This window comes from Capra hircus, chromosome 15 (genome assembly GCF_001704415.2).
Source record: "Capra hircus breed San Clemente chromosome 15, ASM170441v1, whole genome shotgun sequence".
Taxonomy (NCBI): Eukaryota; Metazoa; Chordata; class Mammalia; order Artiodactyla; family Bovidae; genus Capra; species Capra hircus.
This window is the reverse complement of record NC_030822.1, coordinates 50,860,090-50,883,610: the sequence shown is the minus strand read 5'-3', so window position 1 is coordinate 50,883,610 and position 23,521 is coordinate 50,860,090. Positions and strand designations below refer to the sequence as shown.

The 23,521-nt window shown below is 49.6% G+C and overlaps 1 protein-coding gene across 2 annotated transcripts in view; it reads left to right on the top strand.

The window, feature by feature from the left end:
- GRIK4 (glutamate ionotropic receptor kainate type subunit 4) overlaps positions 1 to 23,521 on the top strand; it is a 505,937-nt gene that overhangs the window by 372,865 nt on the left and 109,551 nt on the right. For both annotated transcript variants that reach the window (XM_018059644.1, XM_018059645.1), the window contains exons 8-10: positions 8,351 to 8,512; positions 13,794 to 13,946; positions 14,849 to 14,953. In XM_018059644.1, the coding sequence (XP_017915133.1) occupies positions 8,351 to 8,512; positions 13,794 to 13,946; positions 14,849 to 14,953 (420 nt within the window). The remainder of the gene's footprint in view (positions 1 to 8,350; positions 8,513 to 13,793; positions 13,947 to 14,848; positions 14,954 to 23,521) is intronic.

The window sequence follows — 23,521 nt, the reverse complement described above, 5'->3', positions numbered from 1 at the left end:
AGAGTCCTGTCTAATGAAAAGAGACTAAAATAAAGAGATTGAAAAATTAAAAAGCAGAGATTGGTTTTTGGAATTTGGGACTCCAGTGAAGCTCCAGTGAAGAAAATCTAGGACGAAATACCAGCAGACAGTGTATGATCTAACATGTTGTGACTCCACAGCCATACCCACTCCCTCCAGCACAGTTATTGTCCTCATCATTTAATGAAACCAAAGAACCAGCTTCTGGTTTCACTAAGTTTCACTGGGCTAGAGATACAGAGATGAGCAAGACCACCCACAGGCCAGCAGGAAAGCTTTGGTGGCTCAGATGATGGTGATCAGGGATGACCAAGGCTCCTAAACCAGTCCTGGCTGAAGCCAGCCAAGTTCATGAAGCTGATTTTAACTGCCTACTTCTCTATGCATGTTAGCCATTCATGTCTTCAGTCACAATGCTTTTCTTTCTTTTATAAAAAACTTTTTATTTTGTATTGGGTTATAGCCAATTAACAGAGTTGTGATAGTTTCAGGTGAATAGAGAAGGGACCCAGCCATACATACACATGTATCCATTCTCCCCCAAACTCTCCTCCCATCCAGGCTGCCACATAACACTGAGCAGAGTTCCCTGTGCTAGACAGTAGGTCCTTGTTGGTTATCCGATTATACTGCATTTATTTCTAATTCCTCCCCACCTGAAACCTGGTGTTGTCTCGTATTCCTTCCTGAGATTCTTTGTGCTGAACAGACATGGCATGGGGCAAACCTCAGCTCTCGCATGTTCTCAAGATCAGTTTTAATTGCTCAGTCTGGAGCCCACACCAATCCCCAGGACACTTTGTAATTAAAATATTTCTCAGGCAGAGATTTAGCTGATGTTGGATAATCTCTTTACTCTCTTGGACAACCAGTGTTCATTTTGTAGCTGCAAATCTTAGACCAGAAGTCATTGCTCTTAAAGTCGAGTTGTAGATCCTGAAACGAATTTTAATTCAATTTTGCCAGCTCTTTTATAGCACAGTCAGCATGAACTCGTAGTACCCTTGACCCTCGATGCCCCGCTCACAGGGATACATAAGGGGTACAAATATATAAACCACTGGGCCCGGGTCTGTTTACAGCTGTGTGACCTTGGAAAACCACTCATTCCTCTGGGTCTCTGCTTCTTCAGCTATAAATTGACACTGGTAACTCCCCTGTGGTAGGGCTGCTGTAAGAATGGATTGAGATCCTGCACATGCAGTCCCTAGTTATGCCAGGCACACAGCTGGTGGTCGATAAATCGTCACAGTTATTATTATTATAATTATTGCTTTGTTAGGATTATTTACGGTTGGAAGGTCTGGAACTGCAACTCAAGCCTTCTGTCTCCACACAAATAGCCACACCAAGCAATTAACACCGTATGGTGACTGACTTGGCAAAACTTTTCTTATTTGACAAGTAGCTAAGGATAGCTTCTTGCAGGGTGAGGAGGGGAGGGAAGAAGGGAGGAGAAACCCCCAGGACAGGTAGTTCACTTTGTCCACACCTAAGTGGAGTGTGGGGGCCAGGAGAAGGAAGAAGGGACAGCGTGGAGGATGGACCGCACTAGCCATGGGTTATCCCTGCAAAGTGGATACTCTGATCTGCATTTTATAGGTGAGCAGAACGAAATTCAGCGAGGCTACTCAGCTGCCCAAGATCACCTAACCAGTATGTGGCAAAACAGGATTCGAACACAGACTATCTTATTTCAAAACCTCTTTTTATTATATCCTGCTGTCCCCTGATAGGATCGCCACATGGCACGACTCCAGGGGGCGCCATGCACGTTGCCATCCGCGTGAACGGCAGCTGGGACTTGTGCTGTGTCGTGGCTGAGTCTCCCAAGATCCAAGGGGTAGGTTACTTAATAGACAAAGGAGAGATGAGGAAGGCCTGACCTGGGGATTGGAAAGGAAGGGGTAGAGATACAGGACAAATTTAGGAGACAGATGTGAAAGGATTGCCTAGACATAGAATTGAAAGAAGATGGGTTGAAGGCTGCCTTTGAAGTGTCTGGCTTAGGTGGCCCTGGCAATGGTCAGGCCCTTGGGGGCTCAGAAATTGCGAGAAGAAACCAAGGAGAAAGGGCTTCTGGGCAGAGTATGAAATGCCCTTCCCCCACTTCCCCATTTCACCTGCCTCCAGGCCCAGACAGTAAAGGGTTAGGAGATGGACTTGACCCCAGGACATGGTCTGACCTGTGTTTTGATTTCCTGTTTTTCTCCTTAAAGTCAAGTACAGAGGCAGAGTCCAGATCATGAAAAACCCTTGTGCTTTTAACCTTAGTTGGCTGACCTTGTCCTTCACCCCTCCATCCCGCTGCCCACACTCAGCTTGCCCTAGCTCCTGGCCTGGTGGATGAGCAGGCTGTAGGGGGATGGAGTGGTCCTTGCAACTGACTGGAGTAGAAGGCCGTGGGCAAACCAGGACATTGGAAGTGTCACAGCTGCTGGACAAAGGGGGCCATTCAGCTGATCCACAGCGCCCATGTGGCTCTCTATCCTTTATGCATGAAGCCTTCCTCCCAGGCCTGTTCTAAACACCCTTCAATTTCAGGTAACACTCTCCAGCATTCACATACGGTCATGACCTGACCTTCAATTGCAGCTATTCAGTCCCCTGCAAATCACTGTATACAGAAGGATACATGTGCACACACGATCCCATATGCTCACACATACACAGATGTGTGCACATCTATAACTTTTTAAATGAGAAAGCCCAGTGATAAGAAACCAAGCTGTCAGGAATTTGCTTTTCAAAATATAATAATGTAACTTGCAGAGAACAATCAAGGGCTGGTCACCATCCTGCTCATGTTCTTATACTTTCTGAGCAGAGTCAGGCATAGTGAGGACCCCAGGACTTTGAAGCATCTTCCATCCACAGCCTCAAGCAACATTCACCAAACAGCTTCCAGGTTTTAAGCACTATGCTGGGTGCAGTGGAGGTTTCAGAAATGAGGCAGGGAACCTCCCTGGCCGTCCAGTGGTTAAGACCCTGAACTCCCAATGAAGGGGGCACAGGTTTGATCCTTGGTCAGGGAACTAAGATCCTGCAACCCTTGGGTGAAGCCAGATTTTTTTTTTTAATGGGGGACTTCCCTGGTGGCACAGTGGATAAGAATCTGCCTGCCAATGAAGGGGCCATGGGTTCAATCCCTGGTCGGGGAAGATGCCACATGCTGCAGGGCAACTAAGCCTGTGTGCCACCACTACTGAGCCCAGATTCTTGAGCCCCAGCCTGCAAACAGTAACTACGAAGCCCGAATGCCACAGCTACTGAAGCCCACGCACCCTAGAGGCTGTGCTCGGCAACAAGAGAAGCCACTGCAATGAGAAGCCTGCGCATTGCAGCTAGAGAGTAGCTCCCACTCGCCACAACTAGAGAAAAGTCCAACAGCGGTGAAGACTCAGCACAGCCAAAAATAAATAAATAGTGAACGGGTCAGGTACAGCCCTGCTCTTAGGAACACACAGGCCTTGGGAGCAAGAGGCCATGGACATGAAAATATATTGGTGCCGCAAGTGCTATCACAAAACCACGTGCTCTTGGAGTAATTGAAGACTTGGTCTTGGCCTCTGTGCCACACTCGGCCTTACCAGGTGGCCATGGGCTCTGTTCTTCACCCTGGTTCCTCTGGTCTCGTGGCGGTGGTGGAATCTACTCACATTGGGAGCAGAGACCTTAAGATTTCCCTCCCCAGCACATTTATAAGAGAACCAAGGTTCCCATGAGAACCTGATCTATCCCAGGGCTCCTAACACTTTGTCACTTCAGTTAAGGTCACAGCCAGCCAGGGAACACACCTGGAGAGCACAGGACACCTGGAGGAGGCCAGGGTGCATTCTTGGCTAGAGCTCTTGGTGGAAAGCAGGAGCCAGAGGGTCTATGCTCCCCTCTCATCCCGAAACTGGTTGATCATATATAATACCCTCTCAGCCAAATGATACCCTCCCTATGACTTGATTTGGGGGTTATGATTCATATTTCCCTAAATACGTTTAGAATTGTTGTTCAGTTGTTGCTAAGTCATGTTCAACTCTTTGCAACCCCATGGACTGTAGCATGCCAGGCTTTCCTGTCCTTCACTATCAAATGCTCAAACTCATGTCCATTGAATCAGTGATGCCATCCTACCATCTCATCCTCTGTCACCCGCTGCTCCTCCTCCCCTTAATCTTTCCCAGCATCAGGATCTTTTCCAGTGTGTCAGCTCTTTGCACCAGGTGGCCAAAAAACTGGAGCTTCAGCATCAGTCCTTCCAATGAATGAAAGAAAGTGAAAGTGAAGTCGCTCAGTCGTGTCCGACTCTTTGCGACCCGTGGACTGTAGCCCACCAAGCTCCTCCGTCCATGGAATTCTCCAGGCAAGAATACTGGAGTGGGTTGCCATTTCCTTCTCCGATGAATAGTCAGGGTTAATTCCCTTTAGGATTGACTGATTTGATCTCCTTGCTGTCCAAGGGACTCTCAAGAGTCTTCTCCAGCACCACAGTTTGAAAGCATCAGTTCTTCAGCACTCAGCCTGCTTGATGGTCCAACTCTCACGTCTGTGCATGACTATGTCGCATGTTTAAAACAGCGTTTCCCACTGCACAGTCTATAGAACACTCCCGCAAGACATCCATAGCTTTGGTGGGGAACGTGTTTCATGGTTAGCGTTTAGAAAGTCCCAGGTTAAACAAAACTAAGCTGCTTTACGGTGGGACTTCTTTAACCCTTTAATGTGCTAGTGTGCGTTGTCAATCTTGAACATGTGGTTAGAACATGCCAGGTTTGCTCCCCTTATTTGAACATGGAAACTTGTTTTCTTGAAAATTCTGTTAACACTTCCCAGAAAAGCTAGTGTCCTAAGAAACACACTTTGGGAAATACTAGAACTTAGAAGATTTTCTTTGGGTACGAACTGGCAGTGGGCAGCTGTTTCCCATTTTCACTTAGATACCAAGCTTCAGCAGCAGCAGAAGAGTGTAAGTTTAGACAGAAAGAAGCATTTCCTAACAGTGAAGATGCTTAGAGAATAGAAGCCTGAAGTGTCCTGGGAAATTACAATAAAAGAACACTCCACCCCTTTCTTGTCCTTTCACAAGCTCTCCCATGAGTCGTTATAAATAGGATGGATTATCAAGGAAGCTCCTGGATCTTTTTATCTTAAGGGGGCCTTTGAAAATAGGATATAATTGGAGGATGAGAAGGTAGTTATTAAAAGGCAGGAAGAGAGGTTGTCTGGCTTTGGGATGGGCTGTCTCTAAGTGTCTGTAATTAATTCATCCATTCTTACTCAGCTCGGGTCATGCGTTTCAAGGAAATACCCTCTGAACTCAGGTTTCCAAGACGAGTGGAACTAAAGAAGTAGGAAGCTAGAAGCTGCCCACAATCTTGTGGTAGCATGTTCGTAGCTGTCCCATGTTGAACATGTCTTACGTGCCAGAGATGATACGCCTGGTGCGTGCCTATTACTTATTCCTTGAACAACCTCTGAGGTTGCTGTCATTGTAGTTGCCGCTTTAAATGAGGATCTGAAGCCCAGATCACACATGGCAGTATAGTGCAGCACCTGGATTTGAACCCAAAGCGCTTACCATGTGTCCCCCCTACTGCCGCTGTGAGTCTAGACATCAAGGTGTCAAAGTGAAAGTGAAAGTTGCTCAATTATGTCCGACTCTTTGCAACCCCATGGACTATACAGTCCATGGAATTCTCCAGGCCAGAATACTGGAGTGGGTAGCCTTTCCCTTCTCCAGGGGATCTTCCCAACCCAGGGATCAAACCCTGGTCTCCCACATTGCAGGCGGATTCTATACCAGCTGAGCCACAAGGGAAGCCCAAGAATACTGGAGTGGGTAGCCTATCCCTTCTCCAGGGGATCTTCCTGACCCAGGAATCGAACCAAGGTCTCCTGCATTGCAGGTGGATTCTTTACCAACTGAGCTATCAGGGCTTCCTTGAAATGGGCCTTCTTCCACCCTGCTGTGCATGTGAGGATAGGGCAGCGGGTGGTGGTGGTGACAAGCTGCCCACATTGACACAGAAGCTGAGGGAGAGGGGACATCTCCAGCTCCCCCCACACCAACTACAGCCGGGGAGGCCCCTCGGTCGCCTGACAGCAGCCTGGCCCTGCACCCCTCCACCCTGTCCTTGCCAGATGCTCTCTCCTCATTAGCCATCTGCACCCTTGTGTCTGTTGATAGCCCAGAGCGCATGGGCAGCTGCCCTGTTAGAGACGGGAGACATATCAGCTTATGAATCAATACATTCTCTGACACGTCTGGGTTCCCCTGACGGGGATGTGGCAGGATCCAAAAGACACTTAATCCTCATCCCACTCCATGCTGTCAGCCTTTGGTGGCTCCAAAGGCATCTTTGTAACTTCAGTCTGCAAGCTGCAGCTAATGAGGCTGGACTCCGGGCAGAGCGCAGGCCCATGGCCCGAGGGCTTGGCCGTGGCCATGGATGTGAGTGAGTGAGTTTACCAGGGACGTGACAGGGGCCTGGAGGAACTAAGTCTTAAGACAATGAGGCTGCCTGAAGAAGAGCTGTGTTTCTGCTCAGCTACAAAGCAAGATGCTCACCTGCCATCTGTCATGTCAAACGGAGTGGCTGATGGGTTAGTCCTGGGGTCTAACAACCGTGTGCCCAGAGGGTGCAGAGCTGTGTGCGAGGCATGTGGAATAAATGTGTGATGAATGTGAATTCAATGCACAAGGATGACCTGACCTGCATGTGAAGGCATTATTTCAGGAGCGGGGATTGGTGAGCTGAATAGCCCACACTCTCTTGCCTGGTGTCCCTGTATAGGACCAGGGGGACTTTGGGGGTTCAGGGCTCTGACCTCAGCCCTGCCTGAGATAGGGGTGCTTCTCCCTGTGACACTAACTGACCTCCTTGAGACTCATGCCTGCAGCTCTTAGCTGAGTGAAACCATGGCTCCAGCCACGTGATTGGGTGAGGCCCACACATCCTGGGAGAATCCCCTTGAGTGTCTAAATGCCACTGCCCCTCATGGGGTTTCCTTAACTTCCTCATCTCGGGGAGCAACGCCCACCCTAACCCCCCATAGATATCTAACAGTGCCTGGGTGCTAAGTCGCTTCAGTTGTGTCCGACTCTATGACCTCATGGACTGTAGCCCACCAGGCTCCTCTGTTCTTGGAATTCTCCAGGCGAGAATACTGAAGTGGGTTGCCATACCCTTCTCCAGGGGATCTTTCTGACCCACAGATCGAAACTGTGTCTCCCTGTGGCTCCTGCATTGTAGGCAAATTCTTTACTGCTGAGCCACTGGGAGCCCTATCTGACAGTATATGTGTTTATTTGTTTGCTTACAGTCTGTCTCATCCCCTAACCTGCAAGTTCCTGGACGTCAGGAAATGTGTTTCTTGTTCATATATATTCCGTGTCTAGAACATCCTCTGTGCCCATGTCTGGCGCATAATTAGCACTTCAATATTTGTGAAATGAATAAAAAATAATAATAAAATGAAGGCACAGCCCTACCTGAAGATGTTTAGGTGGAGATTCTTAGAAATACAACGTGATCTTCTTACTCCTCGGCTGGCTGAGCCTCAGGTCCCATCACTATTAGGATAAAGTGCAAGTTCCCTGACCCAGGAACCAAGCCCTGTGCTCTGGCCCCTGCTGACATCTCCCACTCCATCTCTCACGGTCACCTCACCCTCGCGTATCCTGGATCTGACCCAGTGACTCTCAAACTTTAATGTGCATATGACCTTGGACCCTACTAAAAATACCGAGTCCTGGGCCTCAGCTTCTGAGATAATGGATTCAGTTGGTGTTAGGTGGGATGTAGGCATCATTACTTTTTTAAAAAAGATACCCAGGTGAGTCTGACGGCAGGCGTTCTGTGGACGTGCTCTGAAGAGCAATGCTCCTGTGAAAGTATCCCGCAGGCGCCCACACACTCTCTCACCTCTAGGTCTTTGTGTCCATGGTGACTTCCGTCTGGAATAGCCTTGGTCCACTCACATTTTCCACCCAGAAAATGCCTGAGCACCCTTCAGGACAGCTCACGGGTCACACCTTCTGCACACAGCATCTGGCCTCCACCAGCTCATTCGTGGTTTTCTTTCTCCAGCCAGAGCATTGTACACATGCCCTTCGTAGAGATCATTCTGCTCATTTCTCTTTTCTCCCCCCCTGCACCCCTACCCTGTGAGCTATTTGAGAAAGAACTCTCTGCCATCCCCGGACCCTGACGCCCAGCGGAGCACCTGGCCTTGTGTCCATCTGGCTAGGCTGCACTCCCCAGCTGTGAGCCCGCAGAGCCCACCCACCCTGCCCTCCCTGACCCTGCTCTGCCCTGCCTGCTGCATCTTTCAGGAGTTCTCGCTCCAGCGGATGGACAGTCTCGTGGACGATCGAGTCAACATTCTGGGCTTTTCCATCTTCAACCAGTCCCACGCTTTCTTCCAAGAGTTTGCACAGAGCCTCAACCAGTCCTGGCAGGAGAACTGTGACCACGTGCCCTTCACGGGGCCCGCAGTAAGTGCCCACCAGGCCCCTCCCTGGTGCCCCTTTGCTGCCAGCACCCCCTCTGTGAGCCAGCCCCTCCCCCCAAAAACAGCCCAGCCTGGACTCCAGCATTCTCCAGGCCCAGCTCAACACTAGATCATACAAGGGCTGGAAAGTGCTTACAAGGGACACTTTGGGGGAGAAGTCAGCAGAGAGGGAGCATGTGGAGGCTCCAGACTGTCATTTAGTGATGTCTGTGGCCAGACTCCTGATGATGCTGTTGCTAAGACCCACTGAGTTTTGGATCCAAGAATCTTACGTTGGAAGGGCTTTAGCTGATCTGTTCCTTCATCCCTCAGATAGACTGAAGCCCAGACATGGAGATGAGGGAAGGAGATGTGGGGATCTTGTTCAGGGGCAAACACCAAGCCTTTTGCAAGTGAAATAAGATTCTGATACTCCTGGTCCTGTGCCGTGGACCATTGCCCCCAGTGCAGCTCATCCAGAGAGGCTTCCTTTGTGCCTTTACCTGCGCTTTTCCTCCCCACACTTCATTCCCTGTGTGTGTGTGATGGAGGAAGAGATTTCCCTGGCTGTTCTCTACCAGGTCCAATGTCCTTACTCTGTGGGGCCTGTCAAGGATGTCTGCTCGTGTTCCTTTATTACAAGGCACGTTCTCTGGAAGTGGGCTTGCATGGCTTTCTAGATCTGTCCTAGCCGGGTTAGATTTAAGCCTCCCAAAGCCCTATGAGGCTGTTCATGTGATGCTCATATAACTTTTCGAAGGTCAGAACTCTTGCAAAGCTCAAGGAGCTTTGATGAGGGAACCAACTGAGAGAAGGAGGCATGAGAACTTGAGCTAGAAGGTTCTCAGCGCATTCTAGCAGGGTGTTTTAGACCTGAAAGAGGAAAGATGCCAAAGGAAGGATTTCCTGGGGCGAAACACCTGGAGGGAGGGAGTCCTCACCCCCAGTTGCTTAAGGGGCAGTGACGAGTCCCCAGGCACAGGGTCATGGGGAGGCTCACCCATCCCGGGAGGAGTGCAGCCCTGTTGCCCCCGTCTTGTCTGTGGGTCTTGCAGTCACCACTCCAGTGTTGTAATGAGGTGCTCATTACACCTCACAGAGGCTGGAGCACAGCCTCTTGAGAGGCTCATAGCACAGTATCAGGAAGTGAAGTAAAGTAAAGTGAAAGTCATTTAATCGTGTCTGACTCTTTGCGACCCCATAGACTGTAGCCCACCAGGCTCCTGTGTCCATGGGGTTTTCCAGGCAAGAATACTAGAGTGGGTTGCCATTCCCTTCTCCAGGGGATCTTCCCAACCCAGGGATCAAGCCCAGGTCTCCTGCATTGCAGGCAGATTCTTTACCAGCTAAGCCACAAGGGAAGCCCAAGAATACTAGAGTGGGTAGCCTATTCCTTCTCCAGTGGATCTTCCCGACCCAGGAATCGAACAGGGGTCTCCTGCATTGCAAGCTGATTGTTTACCAACTCAGCTAAGAAAAGGCAAAACCTGCCACCTCCTCTCCAACCCAAACCAGTCCACATTTGGCATCTGGCCTAGTGACATTAAAGGTCCTGGTGCCACGTTGCCAGTGTCCCTCTGAGGTTTTCAACCTGGCCATTTGTGTGCACATTGACCGCAGACAGGCAGATGGGCGGCCCCGGGCACCTGGCTCACGCCCACCCGACACCCCGGCCAGGCGGCGCCACTCGCAGGGCTGTGGGACCGGCTTGGGCTGTGCTCAGATGTGCTGACAAGAGCACTGGCTTTGGAGGCACAGGATCTGGATTCAAATCCTGGCTCTGCTGTTCCCTTGCTGTGTGATCTTAGGTAGCTGTGTAACCCTCCTGGGCCTCAGATGCTTTTTCTGTCATGTTGCGGAATTAGGTTTGACCATCTTAGAGGATTATTGTGAAGATAAAATGCGATATGATTCCATCCTCAATTTTACTGCATAATGTAAAGAGTACAGATATGCATTGAATTAATTTATTTAACATTCCATCTGCTGGATACTTCGAGAACCATTCCCTGGGGACTCAGACGGTAAAGAATCTGCCTGCAATGCAGGAGACCCAGGTTCAATCCCTGGGTTGAGAAGATCCCCTGGAAAAGGGAATGACTACCCACTACAGTATTCTTGCCTGGAGAATTCCACAGACAGAGAAGCCTGGTGGGCTACAGTCTGTGGGGGTCGCAAAGAGTAGGACACGATTGAATGACTAACACTTTCCCACTTCTTCCACTACGTGCACTGAATGAACTTATTTAACATTTTATCTGGCAGATATTTCAGGAAGCATTAGTACGTATATCAGGTAGCTTTTGCAACACCAGCTTTGTAACAGCCAGCACCCAGACCTTACCAGCTTACAACAATGAACATTTATGGAGCTCGTGCATCTGAGGGTCAACCAGGGATCAACTCATCTAAGCTGGCTCAGCAGGGCAGCTCTGTTGATCTGGCTGAGCTCATTCAGTGCCTAGGAGTCGGCTGATCGAGGCTGGGGCTCCACATAGCTCTCATGCTTCTAGCCCAGCAGGCTGGCCTGGCATGTTCTCTCATGGTGGTGGCAGGAGGGCAGCAAAGCAAGTGGAAATGCACAAGACCTCTGAGTCCTAGGCTCCCAGGATGGGCACCTGTGACTCCCACTTCATCTTGTTGGCCAAAGAAAGCCGCACTCACAGACTCAGAGTCAAGGAGTGAGAACAGATAGAATGCTGAACCGCTGATGCTTGAAATAATCCCACCTGGACTTATTTCTCTTCATGGCATCCTAATAACAGACAATAGCAGTCATGCTGCCCTTGTTGAACAAATGAGAAAACTGAGGTGCAGGAGTGCTGGGGGGCTTTGCGGAGGACCTCCAGAGGACGGGGCCACAGTGCAGCCTGGACTCTATCCTACAGAACCTTCCAGCCACGGTGTCTGAAGGGAAGGTGGTATAGGAACTCCTCCCCTTGACGAATGTGAAGCTCATCTTTCTCCAGGCTTCTCGCTTCAGCACCTACCTTTTGAAAAGCGGTGCCTCTTCCTGTCTCTTTGGGGGCGGAAATTCCCAGCACAAACAGCCTAGCTCCTTCATCTGCCAGGAGCTGGAAGATGAGGAAGAATCATTTCCAGGAACACACAGCCTGGTTTGTCTCCCCACTCAGCTTCTTAAAGAGATGCTCCATCGGGGAGGGACCACTCCCCTCCTCCCTCTTTCCTCCACGAACCTCTCCTCCCCATCAGCTCTGTTCTCTTTTTCCTTCTCATCTCCTCCCCGCTCAGTCTGCCCTTTCCACTTTCCTCTGCCACTATAACCTCCTTCCCTTCTGGCCCTTTCTGTGTTTTCTCTCCCACACTCCGCATTTTCTTTGCATTTTCTTCTCTCTTCTTTTTCTCCCAACTGGAGTGTGCCTCCCTCTCTTCCTCTTCTTCCCTGTTGGACCCATGATGTTCCAGGTGGAGCTTGTTGGAATGGGGGCCCAGTTCCAAGGGCACAGAGAGGGAGTGGCTGTACAGAAGGGTGACCACCAAAAAAAAAAAAAAAAAAAAAAGCGCTCAGTGCTGCCCCCACCCGGCCATGCCTGCTATGCTTCCTGCCTGAGCAGAAGACAAGTCTTGAACGAAGACACGTCCCTGCTAATTACATATGCCACTCCCATTCATCACGCAGCAAAGAACAAAAATCGTAGAAAATCATTAAAATTACAGATGGCTAGATTAAGTAATTAGAATTTGGGCTAAAACAGCTGTTTGTAATTAAGTGTTTATTTCATTGAATAAAACCCAGATTGTAAGAACTATTCCATGAAATTTTAATGGTTCCTGTCCTCAAATTGTGCTGAGGATCAGAGTTTAAGCGACAGAAGTTCAGAGACAAACGGACACCCAAGAGGACTCTGGGAATCCAGTGATCTGAGGGTGTTGGGGAATATAAGGGTTACAGTGGTGTGGTTAAAAGATACTCTTATTTTTATTCCAATGGATGGGGGAGAAATTCAGCTGCTATTCCTTGAGTCAGATTGATTCATCTTAATTTATACAGTCTTTCATTCCCCTAAACAATTTACAAACAGCTTCAAAGAAGATAGCAATGAAGAAACAAATGAAAATATAAAAACTAGAGAATCACGGGTGTTTGCCAAGGAACATTTCGAGCCAAGAAAGAGGAGAGGATTTTAAATGAGAATTGAGTCATTTGGGGGATTTAATATTTAGAAGAGACAAGGACAGGAGAAGCAGAGACAGGACCTAGAGGCATGCCCACACAGATGGGGAACAGAAGCCACAGAAAGACAGCAAGGGCTCCGAAAGGGAAACAGGATGGAAGATGGAAGGAGCAGGGATAGTGGGCTTTGCAGACCCAGGAGCAGAAACATGGATGGAGCGCTGGTTAGGTACCAGGACTTTCCCCAACTGCAGTGCCAAATGCTTTCCAGAGCTAAATTAGTAAATAATAGTAGAGGGAGAAAGCAATTGGGAGACCCAAAAGATGCTTCGGGATGGAGACCTGCAGTGGGATGGAAAAGCTGATGAGCCGGAAGTTAGATAACAGGCTCTCACACCTTTGGAGGTGAAATTGGTGATGGGGGATGGGGTGGGAGGAATTAGCTGGAGGAGTGTGGATGGAACACAAGGTTTCAGAGAAGCTACTGGAGGATCCCAGTGAGAGACCTGGGCTGATTGCCAGGAGCCTGGGAGAGAATTGTCTGGTGATAGACAGAGGACCCTTGGAGACTAAGCTGGGAAAAGGAGATGTTCGGGGCTTAGGAGGTTTCAGGAGCTCAAGGCAGCCCAAGCTGGACTGCAGAAAGGACTCATAAAGCCCAGAGCACACTGGGGATACATCACCTGGGTCACCTCTCTGAAGACAAGATACAGATGGAGAGAAGACAGGAACTTTGAGGGTGGTCCTTCCATCCTCTTCCTCCTCCTCACCCCCAGCATCCCTTGTTGGAGTTGTAATTACTTAGAAGCACCTAAAGAATCTTGAAGGCCAAATGCCGGAGAATACTGCAGATAAGCACATGCCGATCTCTCGGCATCTGGATCATTTGCTAATGAGGGAGCATCAGCCAAGACAACCGCATCCCAGACGACGTGGGAAGCGGCAACCATGTGGCAGGAGCGAGCTTGGGGCCTGGTGGGAGGATGCGAGAAATGGCGTGGCTAGCTGTGTCTGCAAGTCTCCAGGGAGAGGTGGACCCAGGGCATCCGAGACACACCCTCACTTCTTTGTTTTGCTTTTTCTTCCTCCTCCTTTCTTCCTCCTCTTCCTTTTCCTCCTTTATACCCACCACTTTGTCTCTCTGCCTCAGCTGTCCTCGGCCCTGCTGTTTGACGCTGTCTATGCCGTGGTGACCGCGGTGCAGGAGCTAAACCGCAGCCAGGAGATCGGTGTGAAGCCCCTGTCTTGCGGCTCGGCCCAGATCTGGCAGCACGGCACCAGCCTCATGAACTACCTGCGCATGGTGAGGGGTGGTGGGAACCCTGCGGGCCACGCCCAGCCTGCAATGGACAGAGTCGGGGGGGGACACTGTTCAAGGCCCCCCACCTCCAGGCCTCCCAGTATATCACAGCCATGGGTAAAACAATGATCTGTGGTGATCCCATTCAGGGGCCATCAGTCCCAGTTGCTCCTTAATCCCTAAAAACCACTGAGAACCCATGGCAAGTTTGCAAGGCAGTGGCTCTTGAGCCTTAGACTGTTGGGCAGTTCCTGGATTCTAGGCTTGGAACTGGAACCCTGTTGGCTCAGACCTAGTCCCTGCAAAGCTCTGCACGCGTGGGGATGGATAATGCTGCCATGGATGTTGGCCCCTCAGGGAGTCACAGGCTCAGCACTTCTGGCCTGATGCTAAGTTCCCCCAGAGTTCTCCCAGCTAAGCCACCACTGGTGGGATGGACATGGATTCTAGCCCAGGAAAAAGCCATCTCCCATCAGAAAAACCTGGTGCAGAGCGGCTGGGACTTTGCAGCTAGAGTCAGGTCATCCTGACTTCCTGCAGCTTAGAGATGGGCGAGCAGCTGCCCAAGGAGGATAGATGATATTCACAGCCAAGGGCGTGGAGGAGGAGCTCTGGGGGATCTGAGCTCAAACTAGCATCTCAGTACCGAATTGGTTTATGCGGCAGCTATGAGGTCACTGGGTGTGGGGCATCCTTTCCTCCTCCAGCCCCGGCCAAGTCTGAACTGGTTCCAGAGACATCATTTTCATAGTCTCAAGATCCTGTGGCCAAGAGGTGGGCAGGAGAATGGGTCTTGACGGCTCCCCCTCTCTTGTGCATCCTTCACTAGTGTGGTGGAATGCTTGCTCCGCGCCACATGGAAGGCTGGGCCTATTTGGTGCTGTAACTCACTCTCTCTTGGACAGGTAGAATTGGAAGGTCTCACCGGCCACATTGAATTCAACAGCAAAGGCCAGAGGTCCAACTATGCCTTGAAAATCTTGCAGTTCACAAGGAATGGTTTCCGGCAGGTAAGCCTAGCCTGCTGGCAGACCCCTCCTCCTTGCTCCTGTCTCTGCCCCCCAGCCCATTTCTCCTTGGCACTCAGGATGACCTCCTGCTGTCATCCCCAGAGCAGCAGGCGGTGTCCAGTGCAAGGCTTCTCCTCGTCCTGCACCAGGATCAGCCAGTGTGGATAAGGGGTCACAGCCCCAGCAGAACACCAAGAGGGAGGCAACTGTGCTTCATAGCGGGAGAGGGAAGAGAGGGGGGCATTCTACCATGTGGATTATTCTGCTTCCTGAATCTCGCCCTAATCCTGGGACCAGGGTTAGTTTCCAGGTGGCTTGCTGGTCTCAAATGGATCAGATCCCATCCCATGGGGTTTGAGGAGTCCCTTCAGGGTTCAGTTCTCTCCTGTCAGCTCTTGTCTGAACAACCCAGCTCTGCCCCCTGCCATGCCAGTCACACCCCTCCTCTCCTGGCTGCTCCCTGTCCAACTCAGGGGTGCTTCATCCTCCGGCTCTCCTTTCAACTCGCCCCGCCTCTCTCATCCTCCTGCATTAACCTTCTCACTCTCTCCTTTCCTCCGATTCTCCTACATCAGAGGAAACAGGGATTCTGGCAGTCACTCCAAGTGCCTCTCTGAAGGTCTCCCAACCTCTCCATCACTCCAGTAGTAAATTCTTTATTCTTAGTGTAGCCTTTCTCCAACCTTAGGAAAACATTAGAAGCAGAAAATGATGCACTAATTATAGCAGGAAGCAGACATATTGAAGAGCCTCCTGACTATCAGAGTGGCGAAGGAAACATACCACTGAAGAGGTTGCAGAATCACCTTTCCAGGAGATTAAGAAGAATCATCGTCATCTTCTTCATCAATACCACTACCGTCATCTTCACCACCGCCCCCAGCACCATCATCCTCATGGCCGCCATCACCATGATCTGCACCATCATCGTCACCATCTCCATCATCTTCACCACCACCGCCACCATCATCATCTTCATCACCACCACCACCACCATCATCATCTTCACCACCACCACCACCACCATCATCTTCATCATCAGCACCACCATCATCATCTTCATCATCAACACCACCATCATCATCTTCATCACCACCACCATCATCTTCATCATCAGCACCACCATCATCATCTTCATCACCACCACCACCATCATCTTCATCATCAGCACCACCATCATCATCTTCATCACCACCACCATCATCTTCATCATCACCACCACCATCATCATCTTCATCATCACCACCACCATCATCTTCATCATCACCACCACCATCATCATCTTCATCATCACCACCACCATCATCTTCATCATCACCACCACCACCACCACTACCACCATCATCTTCACCACCACCACCACCATCATCATCTTCATCACCACCACCACCACCGTCATCATCATCTTCACCACCACAACCACCATCATCTTCATCACCACCACCATCATCATCACCACCACTGCCACCATCATCTTCATCACCACCACCACCATCATCTTCACCACCACCACCACCACCATCATCTTCACCACCACCACCACCACCATCATCTTCACCACCACCACCACCACCATCATCTTCATCACCACCACCACCACCATCATCTTCACCACCACCACCGCCACCATCATCTTCATCACCACCACCACCATCATCTTCACCACCACCACCGCCACCACCACCATCATCTTCACCACCACCACCACCATCATCATCATCATCTTCATCACCACCACCACCACCACCATCATCCTCTTCACCACCACCACCATCATCATCCTCTTCATCACCACCACCACCATCATCTTCACCACCACCACCACCATCATCTTCATCACCACCACCACCATCATCTTCACCACCACCACCACCATCATCTTCACCACCACCACCACCATCATCTTCACCACCACCACCACCATCATCTTCATCACCACCACCACCATCATCTTCACCACCACCACCACCATCTTCACCACCACCACCACCATCATCTTCATCACCACCACGCCACCATCATCATCTTCACCACCACCGCCATCTCTATCATTTCCGCGACCACCACCATCAGCATTATCATAGGGGTTTTCATTCATCAAACTCTATCCATGAGCCATTTACCACATGAAGTATGTCATTCATATTTTCCCTTTTAATCCCACAAAGTAGTTTACTTCTCATTAATCCCCGTTTTGCAAGCGAGGAAACTGAGGCTCCAGGAGACTTGATCTTGAACAATGTTCAAGCATTTCTGACTCTAAAACCCAAGTTCTTAACCATTATGACAAATTATGCATCAGAATCACCTTGGCAATTTGTGGAAAATGCAGATTTTTTGGACTCCACCCCACAAGAGTCTGATTAGGTAGACCTAGTGGAGGACCCAGGAACAGACCCCAAAGGTGATCTGGGTGACACCCTGGGCTGTGCTGGAAGGGCCATCACACCTGCATCCTTCCACTTGGTCCCCGTGTCTGAGAGACTCTGATTCAGCCTGTCTCACCAGGGCCAATGGAGTTCCTTCTAGGAGGGAAGCAATTATGATCAACTACAAGGGCAGATCACCCTTCTGGGAAGACAATAAAGTAAAAGGCAGGAGTCCCAGACTGAGAGAGGAGCTATGTTAACGACTGCTCTTAGCTCAGGGCTGGAGCTGCGTGATCTTGAAGCAATGACATCAGTGACCGTTTTTCATAACTTCCCAAATGGGGCAGGAGTGAGGTAAGCAGTCAGAAACTATGGGATGGAGGATCACAAAATCGTCATTTCACAGCTGTCACAGATTGTGAGCTTGTCCTGTGTGTCAGGCACTGGGCTGGGAGGAAGCAATGGAAAAGATACAGTTCCTACACTGAGAAAGCCTAGAGTCTGGCAAGAGGCTGACATGGGAAAAATAAGTGCAATTTTAGGTTATTAAACTCAAATCGTGCCCTTGGGCTCATAATTCCCGAACAAATGAAGCCTCCCATCTATAGGAAAATTGTCAGGCTGACTTCCTGAGTCCCACTGGGGGATGTGAAGTAAGGAACTTTTATTCATTTTTTGCAATCTATACATATGGGCTTCCCTCATAGCTCAGTCGGTAAGGAATCTGCCTGCAGTGCAGGAGACCCAGGTTTGATTCCTGGATTGGGAAGATCCCTGGAGAAAGAAATGGCAACCCACTCCACTATTCTTGCCTGGAGAATTCCATGGACAGAGGAGCCCGGTGGGCTATAGTCCATGGAGTCACAAGAGTCAGACACGACCTAGCTACTAAATCATCACAGATGTATATATCTATATATACATATATATGAACACATATATATATTGAGTTCCGGTAATGTGCCAGTCTGTCTTCTAGACAAAGGTTAAAAATGGGCTTAGTGTCTTCCATGGAGCGTGGGCCTCCATGGAGCGTGTATTCCAGTAGGGGACAGACAGGAGGCAAAAAGTACTATATAATACATCAGTGGAGGTAAGGGCTTCAGGAAAAGTAAAAGAGGGCCAGGAAAAAGAGGGGAGAAGAAAAACGGAAGTTAGGAGAACAGTGAGGATGCCAAACCCAGGCTCAGTCCACAGAAAGCCCAGGCTCAGGCTTTGAAAAACTTCTCTTGGCCTTCAGCCCTGCTTTCTAATGCTCCCCAGAAAGAGCCCGCTTCTACCAGGCGACACCTGCCGTGGCAGAGTTGGCTGTTGGCCCGGATCCCACCCTCCACTTGAAGAACAGCTCATTAACCTCGGAGTACCTCTTCAGCTTACCTCTGCTTCTCCACCAGCCGCCACTCAGGCTGCTTTTCCTAGCTGCTGGGCTGCAGAGCTACCTGAGTCATTAGGAGACAACAGCATCTCCAGCCACCGGCACCCACCCCTCGACCCCAGCCCAGCTCAGCAAGGGGTTCTGCTTAGAGACGGCTGCTGCCCCATCTTCCACAGCACTTATTATTGGTGGAGGGTAGGGCTTCTCAAACCCAGGTGTATGCAAGAATGACCCATGGTGCTTGCCTTCAAATATATGTTCCTAAGCCCTACAGTTATACACAGAGTTAGTAAAACTGGGTGCCTCCCAGGAACCTGCACCTTCTTAACTAGCACCCAGATAGATGATTATCATGCTGGTGGTCTATGGGCTGTGTTCAGTCGTGTCTGATTCTTTGCGACCCCATGGAGTATAGCCTACCATGGAATTTTCCTAGCAAGAATAACAGAGAGGGTTCCATTTCCTCCTGCATGGGATCTTCCTGACCCGGGGATTGAACCTCCATCTCCTGCATTGGCAGGCAGATTCTTTACCACTGTGCCACCTTCTTTACCCTCTGAGCCATCAGAGAAGCCCCAGTCCACAGGCTCACCTTTGACAAATACACACTGCAGCCTCTAAGAATAGGCTTGACCCCCACCCCATCCCTGCATCCCACCCTCATCTTTTTTGAGCTAATATTGAATGGAACCTGCTGCAGACGTGACCATTAAATAGGATGGTGTTTTTTTGACCTTCAGCTACCCCAAGGGGCACACATCCTTGATTGGACTTATAAAGTGCATCAAAGTAATCCTCTTCTGTTACCCATTTCCCTTCAACAAATCTGGTGACCATCTTGCTGCTCGCCTGTCTGGCTCACGTTCCGTGAGTAGCAGTGAGAACCCTGCAGGGCGTATCATGAGCACAGATGTAGCTCCGCAGCTCTGGTCCCCAGGTCCCATCCCAATCACCGACCCAGTCTTCGCCTCTTGACGGGTGTCCTTCCCCTGCTTATTACAGGATGAAGAGATGGTTTAGGGACTGGTAATTAGTTGGGCTTCTCTTCCAGGGTAGGAGGAATGTCAGGGATATGTCAGTATAACTGCTGTACTATTCTCCCAACTCCATCCTCGGGAGAGTGACACGGAGCAGGGAAATAACACCTCTTGAGGACCTGTTTGGTACCACAGACAGCACATGGGCGCTTTGCACAGGTCACTTCTGATGTGGAGGGCAGTCCTTCAAGGTAGATAAAGCTCCCACTTGACAAGTGAGGAAACCGAAGCTCAGAATTGCTAAGGAACGTGGCCCAAGTCCACAAATAGCAAGGACTCTGGGTGCAGAACTGGAATTCACACTCAGGCTTGTCTGACTCCCAAGTCCATGCTCATGGGTCTCCCACTCCTGCCTTTTCTCACTTTCCTGGAATCCCTTAGCCTCCAAAGCAAAACACCTTAACTTGCTGCCACCTGCTCCAAACCAGGACGGCGCCTGGCTCCTGGTGACCTGCTGTGCTGGGCTTTCTTTAGTAATGACATCTTCTCATTTGGTTTTGGTTTTGTTCTTTCTCTTCCTGTCTGGGCGAGTGACTGTTAAGAGCTGGGTTTGATTATTTAGAAAGCACCACGCAGGGACCCAGTGGGTTGTAATTGGTAAAATGTCTGAACCAAATACCATAGTCCCTGCCAGTGGCTGATTAAGGGATTATTACCATTTTAAAAATAGTCTTTTAAAATTTCAGCATTTTTTTTTACCATTTAAAAAAATTACTGTTTTGATTCTGTTTGGAGAGGGATTTTCATCTGTGGATCTTCCACTGGAGGCTGTTTAGGGGGAAATGTTCCCTACAGCATCCTGGAAGGAACATTTCCAAACCTGGACAAGGTTTGCCAACTTCAGCCCCCAGTTTTTGCCTGTATGAGTTCTCCTATCTCTATCCCAAATTCTCCCTCCCCATCTTCCAAAAGATGTCTTGGGTGGTATCAGAATAGTATAATCTCCCTGCCTAATTTGTGAAAAATAGTATTTGAAAGAGGCAAGGGGAAAAATGAAGCACAGCATCAGCAGGCCCTTAATTTCCTTCATTTTAACTTGGCTTAAAGATCAGAGATTCTGAGCAGGCCCCCAGCGACTTTGTTAGGGCTGTAATAAGATGAGTGCACCTTTCATCTGACGATCGGAAATGGCTTAACAGGCTCTAATTAAGCCTGTGGGAGATGGAGGGATGAGGCCGGGGAGGTGGGATCAACACTTTTCAATGGGCTCACTGTGTATCGCAAGAGGGCACCTCAAGTCTCTCCCTCTGTGCAGTGAAGATGGTAACCCCTCAACGTCTGGCCTGGCTAAGCTCAAAGATTACTGAAACTCGATTTGCATAGCAGTCTGTTCTGTTCCCCTGTGGTCAGATAGAAAGCTGACTCTGCTGACATGATGAGAATGGATGCCCTTTACTGGGGTCTGCTACGCGGTGAGCTCTGCTGGGGGTTTTGTGTACTTAAAATTTCTCATCCTTTTATCAACCATGCATAAACTATTCTCTCCATCTTGCAAGTAAAGAAACTGAGAGAAAATCCTGGTCCTCATCCATTCCACTGTTGTGCTCAGTTGTTCAGTCACGTCCAACTCTTTGCAACACCACGGACTGTCGCCCGCCTGGCTCCTCTGTCCATGGGATTTCCCAGGCAAGAATATTGAAGTGGGTTGTCCTTCCTTTCTCCATGGGATCGTCCTGGACCAGGGGTCAAACCCTCATCTCCCGTGTCTCCTGCATTGGCAGGCAGATTCTTTACCACTGAGCTGCCTGGGAAGCCCCCATCCATTTAGCTGGTTAGTTCCAAACTTAAGAGCTGATTCAGGTGTAGCTGTTTTCTTGGTCTCTGGTCCTTCTGCTCTGCAGAATGGCCCAGAACAAGCTGGAGGAGACCCTTGAGGCCTCTGGCATGATCTTCCAACCCAATGTAAGAATGTTCTCCACAGCATCTCTGTGGGAAGCAGCCACACATCCTTTCCTTGAGCACGTCCTGGGCTGGGGAGTTCAGTGCCTCCCCAGGGACACATTCCAGAAGCTTCCAGGCACAGAGTCAAAACCTGCCTCCTAATCCTGCCTCATTAAGCAGCCCAGAACAATCAGCTTTCTCTCCCTTTTTTTTACCAGCTCTTCAAATACTTAAACATAATTTGATTTGATTTCATTCATTCCTTTTTGAAATTTAGCATAAAATTTTTTTGAGCACCTACTTTGGGTCAAAGGCTAGAAATGTAAGATAAATGAGTCAGAGATCCTCATCTTTTAGGAAAGGCAAAAATTACGGTCAACAGTCACTGTCCAGCGCTTGAGTTGTCCTGCCCCTCTGACTTTTTCTTTCCCCAAATCATGGCCCCTAGCCATTCCCGGTGCGACACAGTTGATGATTTCTCACCATAAATGCCCTTTGGTTTGTCTGGGGCTCTATTAAAACACGAGACCCGGGAGTTCCCTGATGGTCCAGTGGTTAAAACTTCGTCTTCCAATGCAGGGGGTTCGGATTCAATCACTGATCAGGAGGCTAAGGTCCCACATGCCTCGTGGCCGAAAAACCAGAACATGAAACAACAGAAGGAACATTGTACACATTCAATAAAGACTTTAAAGTGGGGACCTGGCTCCAAATGAAGCTAAGGGGCACGTAGTTGAGAACACCATGGGGCTTCCACCTCCCTCACTCAAAACGTTCCATTTCTATTTACCACCATTTGCTTACTGGAATTAGTCTTCAAATTTTGGTTCTTTCTGAACTGCAGGCCTTGGAATTGATTAACTACTCCTCTTGCCCCTAGTCACCACTTCCAAAATATACAGGGTTATTTTCACATGGATTTTTCAAAGAAACCAGTCCTGAGCCACTTTTTCATGGAACATGGATCCATTTAACTCTGTGTGTGTGGAGATGGAGATCGGCAGAGATGGCCAGAAGTAGGAAAGTAAAAACACTGTGAGTCGGCAGCCATGGTTTGTTTTCCAAAGCTGATACAAACCCAGCTTTCCAAGGGCCTGATTTCCTGGAAGGACTTGAGTGTAGTGCTAACCAGAGGCAGAGGATAGGCAAGACGGCTTTTGTGAGTCACTCTTACAAACCGAGAATTAGGGACGCAATGTCTTCTGAAAGGTTCAGGGACTCCAGTCTCCAGTTTCTCAAAGTTCCTGCAGGTCTCACCAGTTGCTGGGAGTACAGGATGCCTCTCTTTGATCTCCTGTGCTGCCCCTTGCCTGAAGAAGCCCCACCTCCACCCCGAAACAGGCACATTTGCCGTCTTCCATGGAGGTCTGGGTGGAGTGGTCCAATGTTTGTGACTCTAGAACGTGCTTCGGCTACATCACTGAGTAGTGTAAAGGCAGCTACACTTGTTATCGTGGCGCTCACAGCCAGAAGACCAGGAAGTGTCTGTTGCTTTGATGCAACTTAAGCAGACCTGCTGGGGTCTGTCCCCGCTCCAGATCGCATCTCCAACTTCCAAAGCAAAGAACAATAGTAAATCCCCAAAACACGCTGTCAGATGATGGTCTGTGTTGCCATTGCCTGCATGTGGCCTTGGAGGAACAGTGAGGAGGGAGTCATGAACAGGTCCATGGACAGGTCCCCCCACCCCCACATCTGTGTTCTGTCCCCCATTCCTCTTTGCATGAGCCTCTGGCACAGCTCAGGTCCCACCTGCGCTAATGAGAACAGCCTTTAAGGCTCAGACAGGTTGCCAGTCGGGGAAGCTGCTGAGAGAGCTCAGTGATTGCTACTGTCGAATGTGTTTTCCATCCGAGGAGGGAGTTTATCATAAATATGCAGATCCTTTGAAGCAGCCTCAGTGGGT